Source organism: Octopus bimaculoides, chromosome 2, assembly GCF_001194135.2.
Source record: "Octopus bimaculoides isolate UCB-OBI-ISO-001 chromosome 2, ASM119413v2, whole genome shotgun sequence".
Classification (NCBI taxonomy): domain Eukaryota; kingdom Metazoa; phylum Mollusca; class Cephalopoda; order Octopoda; family Octopodidae; genus Octopus; species Octopus bimaculoides.
The window spans coordinates 45,356,092-45,362,203 of record NC_068982.1 but is presented as its reverse complement, the minus strand read 5'-3'; the positions used below and the strand labels follow the sequence as shown (position 1 = coordinate 45,362,203).

General features: G+C 38.3%; 1 protein-coding gene across 1 annotated transcript in view; it reads right to left on the bottom strand.

The window, feature by feature from the left end:
• LOC106869164 (complement C3) overlaps positions 1 to 6,112 on the bottom strand; it is a 160,574-nt gene that overhangs the window by 113,078 nt on the left and 41,384 nt on the right. The window contains exon 2 of the mRNA XM_052976969.1: positions 1,028 to 1,185. Coding sequence (XP_052832929.1) covers positions 1,028 to 1,185 — 158 coding nt within the window. The remainder of the gene's footprint in view (positions 1 to 1,027; positions 1,186 to 6,112) is intronic.

Here is a 6,112-nt window from a genome sequence, read left to right as displayed (position 1 = left end):
TATATATATATATATATATATATATATGAAAGCTATAAAGAAACAAGCTTTTTCTTAAATAAACATCTATGCAAAAATGAAAGCATTTATAAATGAGGTTACTGGGTTCCCTTAAATTTAATTTAAAATTACATATAATTAATCCATAGCTGTCGGGGTCCCAGCTACAGATTAATTAGAAGTTAGTTCTAAATGTGGAAATAAACAAACCCGGGTTAAATTACGGGAAACCGCCTGACAAGGTTAAGTACCTGGTAACCACCCAAGCCATGGTTATGTTGAAATCATGGGATGTAGCACGGTGGAGGCGAACTATTTCGGCAGATAAACTTATTAAGTCCATGGCGAATATCACTAGATGCTAAGTAGATGAACAGTCAATAGACTGTCAAAAGCTAGGATCAACCAGTTCAGTTAATGAACTACTGCTATCATTTGAAGCCGTGACTTGTGCACATCAGACATTCAGCTATCAAATTACCAATGAGTCTTATTAGCGTAAGTCACCCGACCAGATGATGATCATGAAAGTTATACACACAGGCACGGGTGTGGCTGTATAGGTGCACACGTGGCCATGTGGTAAGAAGCTTGCTTCCCAATCACATAGTTCCGAATCCAGTCTCACTGGGTGCTACCTTGGGCAAGTGTCTTGCACTCTAGCCTCGAGCCGACCAAAGCCTTGTGAGTGGATTTGGTAGACGGAAACTGAAAGAATCCCGTCGTATATACATGTGTGTTCCCCCCCCCCCCAACCACCACTTGACAATTGGTGTTGGTGTATTCACATTTCCGTAGCTAAAAAAAAAAAGTACTGGGGTCGATACATTCAACTAAAAATTCTTCAAGGCAGTGCCCCAGCATGGCTGGTCGCAGTTCAATGACTCAAACAAGAAAAACATAAAAGATGAAAGATCACCAATGACTTTGGTGACAGATGGATCTGAAAAAGAACTCATTTGTTTCCTTCTTTTGTATTCTTTTAGAATATAGACTATATGGAAATAATTTCTGAAAATGTACTTACCCTCAAATACTTTCAAATATTTCTTCAGTATTTTTTCGGTCTTAACATCAAGTAACTCTATTTGCACACATAAGTTATAATAGTCGAAGAATTGCAGTAGGACTGATTCATTTTCATCGCATCGGAAGACTTTTGGCATGAACATCATGTATTCGGTGCTATTTTCCAGAAAATATATATTCAGACATTAGAAATTTCATAGAAGGCATTTATAAATACAAAGATATTTATATGGAAACAATAACGGTATACGGATTTACAATGATTGCATATTCTTGTAATATATAAATATCACTTCATTTATATTTTTTAAAAAGTAAATACTTAGTATATTCTTTTCTACTCTAGCACAAGGTCCGAAATTTTGGGGGAGGGTCCAGTCGATTAGATTGACCCCAGTATGCAACTGGTTCTTAATCTATTGAGCCCGAAAGAATGAAAGACAAAGTTGACCTTGGCGGAATTTGAACTCAGAACGTAAAGACAGACGAAATACTGCTAAGCATTTCACCCGGCGTGCTAACACTTCTGCCAGTTTATTGCCTTTCTTCAAGTCAATATTACATGTGCTCAAGGCAGCAAGCTGGAAGAATTGTTAGCATGCAAGGCAAAATACTTAGCAGCTTTACGTCCGTTTTTATGTTCTCAGTTCAGATTCCGCTGAAGTCGACTTTGCCTTTCATCCTTTCGGAGTCGGTAAAATAAGTACCAGCAGAACACTGGGGTCAGTGTAATTGACTTAACCTATCCCCTGAAATTGCTGGCCTTGCGCTAAAATTTGAAATCAATATTACACATGCTCAAGGCGGTGAGCTGGGAGAATCGCGAACACACTGGACGAAATGCTTAGCGGCATTTCCTCCGTCTTTACGTTCTGGGTTCAAATTCTGCCAAGGTCGACTTTACCTTTCATCCTTTCGGAGTCAATAAAATAAGTACCAGTTGAACATTGTGTTTGGTGTAATCGACTTATCTCCTCCTCCGAAATTGTTGACCTTGTGCCAAAATCTGAAACCAGTATTATACACATTCTTGGCAGTGGATTAGCAAAATGGTTAGAATGTCAGACAAAGTTCCTTGAGGTATTTTATTCCTGTTCTTTATGTTCCAAGTTCCAATCCTGCCATGGTCAACTTTGCGTTTTATCATTCAGGAGTCGATAAAATAAAATACCAACCAAGTACTGAGCTGTTTGTAATTAACTCCCCGCCACTCCCCATAAAATTTCTGGTTTTGTACCTGTGTTTACAAGTCAACATTACTTGCTCTTTCTGGATAATGAGCTGGTTGAAGTTTTTAAGTAGTGGTTCCCAAAGTGGGTGGTTCTTCTCCGCTGGGGCAGTGGAAAGATCCAGGGAGTGTTGAAGAAAAGTGAGGTGATAAAGGGGCAATGGGTGTAAAAACAACAAGATTATAAGGATTGATTATAAGTTTTATTTGTGAAACACAGTTGTTTTCAATTTGCAGCAGAAAGTGGTTTATGTTTGTGGTGGTGGTGGTGGTGGTGAATGAGGGCTGTAAGAATGAGGTGCGGGCACCAAGGGGGCGGCAGCCTGAAAAGTTTGGGAATCACTATTGTAAAGGGTCAGATTAAATGCCTTATTCCATCCATTTGAATTCAAGTGCCACTTATTTTGATATTGTCTTTTTCCCTCAACTAAATAAGTACCAGTCATATAGTAGTGCCGATTCAATTAACCACACTGTGTAACAATTTTTGTTTTGTCTTTGATCAATAAGAGTTATTTCCTATTTGCTTCTAACTAGAAATCAAAGGAAATGACCACCACTCCCTTCAAATTTTGCTTTTGTCACCTGAACATCAATGTTTTGAAACTGACCTATTTTCCATTACATTCAGCGTTGAGTTGATGAAGCAGAAATATCGTTATAGTAAATATTCTGCTTGTCAGTTGCTTGACCATAATCACTTGAGTATGTCCCTTAGTGACTGACAATATGTGCATATCAGATCATGAGCAGGAGTAGTGGTGGAGCACCATAGCCATGTATTGAGAGGGATTCTTTGGTGTTTGAATAAAGGTAACAAACGTAAAGTTTGAAGGAAATATTAGCCATTTTTCATACTTTCTAGGGGTAAGTAAATAGGAAATAACAGTTACTACCCAAGGACGAAAATTGTGTTACCCAGTGCTATCCTTTTCCAATAATATCGTGGACGTTTTAGAACAGTAAACCTTTGATGAATCAAAGTTAATTTCCTTTCGCAACTAAAATATTCTGTGAAAGGTATGAACATTACAATCTCTTAAGTTTAACTTTCTTAAAATAAACATCTTCACTGGATTACATTGAAACAGAGAAGGCACGTGGCTTAGAGGTTAAGGTATTCGGATCATGATCGTAAGGCCGTAAGTTCAATTCCCGGAGACACATTGTATCGTTGAGCAAGACACTTTATTTCACGTTGCTCCAGTCCACTCAGCTGGCAATAATGAGGAGTACCTGTATTTCAAAGGACCAGCCTTGTCACAGTGAATCTCCATGAGATCTACCTTAAGAGTACACCTGTTTGTGGAGTGCTCAGCCACTTGCACGTTAATTTCACGATCAGGCTGTTCTGTTGATCAGATCAACTGGAACCCTTGTCGTCGTAACCGACCAAGTGCCAGTTTTGTACATGGAAACAATATTATTTCAATCAGCAACAGTGCCTGTGCGTGTCACTTGATATATTAGAATCACTCTCTCTTTCTCTCTCTCTCTCTCTCTCTCACTCTCTCTCTCTCTCTCTCTCTCTCTCTCTCTCTCTCTCTCTCTCTCTCTCTCTCTCTCTCTCTCTCTCTCTCTCTCTCTCTCTCACACACACACACACACACACACACACATGCATGCAGACAACACTAAGCATCAAACGTATCTCGAATCACAACAAAACGTAACACAAGAAATAAAAAACAGAACTTCTGCCATTATTTCGTTGTTAACAATGCAGCGAATTGACAAAAACGTAGCACACCAGACAAATGTTTAGCGGCATTTCGTCCGGCTTTATGTTCTGAGTTCAAATTCCACCAAGGTCGACTTTACTTCTTATCCTTTCAGAGTTGATAAAATAAGTACCAGTTGTATACTGATGTCAATGTAATCGACTAGCGTCTTCTCACAAAATGTCAGGCCTTGTGCCTATAGCAGAAAGAATTATTTCTCTGTTAATGTTTCCAGTTCCACCAACGATTTTATCTCGCATGATGCAACAAACAACAACACAAATAAAAATAATCAAGATACCAATTTCCAAACAAATAGCACAGAAACTTCACAGACATCAATAAATACGCAATAAATTACTACGTAATAACACACACACACACACACACACACATTGCAACACCTTATAAACAGCCTGAAAACACTTACATTCATGACATCTGCATTACAATGATGCAAACATACAAGACTGTACTTCCAGTACAGGACCCCACAATCCCTAAATTTCACCATGGTGAAGTAAGCAAGGAAGCTAGGCCAAGCACTGTGACTCGTTTGAGTAATGACGAATAGCTTAATCAGTAGGTTGATATATTTTTCAAGACAAGTCTTTAACGAATGTAGCTCAAAGCTTATCATGTTTTAGATTACGTAATTAAGACAAAATTAATGACCTGTAAACAGTGCAACTCCTAATTACAGAAGCATACTGGCACTCCATCAGTTATGACGATGAGAGTTCTAGCTGATCTGGTCAATGGAACAGCCTGCTCGTGAAATTAATGTGCAAGTGGCTGAGCACTCTACATCAGGGGTTCTCGACCACTTTTTACCTATGTTTTAAAGCTAGTTTTATAGAAGCTTCTTTCAAAATTCTTATTTTGTTTTTCACACATTAACTTGTGTAGGTTGAACTATGTAAAATGTTAGAGAAAGAAACCAAGCAATTTTTTGCAATGCATACTAATGCATATATCTCAAGCAAAATTTTTTCAGGGGCCCTTAAAATACTATTTGGATCCCCCAATTTACTATTTACTATTAATTTACTATTTGGATCCCCAATTTCTTTGTGGGCCCCCAAAAATCTTATGCTGATTCTCGGGGATCATATGGACCCTGGTTGAGAATCAATGCTCTACAGTCACAAGCATCCTTAACATTGTTTTCAGGGAGATTCAATGTGATACAGAGTGTGACAAGGCTGGCCCTTTCAAATACAGGTACGACTCAGTTTTGCAAGCTGAGTGGACTGGAGCAATCTGAAATAAAGTGTTTTGCTCAAGGACATAATGCGCTGCGGGGAATCGAACTCATGACCTTACAGTCATGAGCCCAATACTCTGACCACTAAGCCACGAGCCTTCACTTGACAGAAGCATACATACACAGAAGCATACTCAAACAGATATGTGTGTGCCTGGGTATGTGTGTATGTGTGCGTGTATATGTGTGCGTGTGTCTGTCTGTCTGTCTGTGTGAGTGTGTGTGTATGTCTGTCTGTCAGTGTGATAACAGCTTGACTCAGCTTCGTCATGGCTTAAAGCTCCACGTGACTTAAAGCTCCAAACTTTCATGTATAGTGCAAACTTATCAAATACTTGTAACTCCAAACAAACGTGTTGGGTGCTATTTTTTTCCGTTTCTTTATTTCCTCGAGTATGTGCATGTGCGTATATCTGTGCATATCTGTGCACGTCTTTTATCTTTTCGGAGTCGGTGAACTAAGTACCACTGAAGCCCTGGAGTCGAAGTAATCTACAAGATCCCTCCCCTTAAAAATTTCTGGTCCTGTGCCCATAGTAAGAAGGATTATTATTATTAAGACAGCAAGCTGGCAGAATTGTTAACACGCTGGGCAAAATGCTTAGCGGTGTTTTGTCTGCCGCTACGTTCTGAATTAAAATTCTGCCGAGGTCGGAATTTGGTTTTGCACATAGTATTGTTCTAGAGAATGTTTAAGAAGACATATGAAAATTATATTATTATTATTATTATTATTATTATTATTATTATTATTATTATTATTATTATTATTATTATTATTATTATTATTATTATTATTCATATACACTCAATAGATTAGACTGTTGAAAACAAAAAGAATCCTAACATCAGGCTACAACAAGTGAG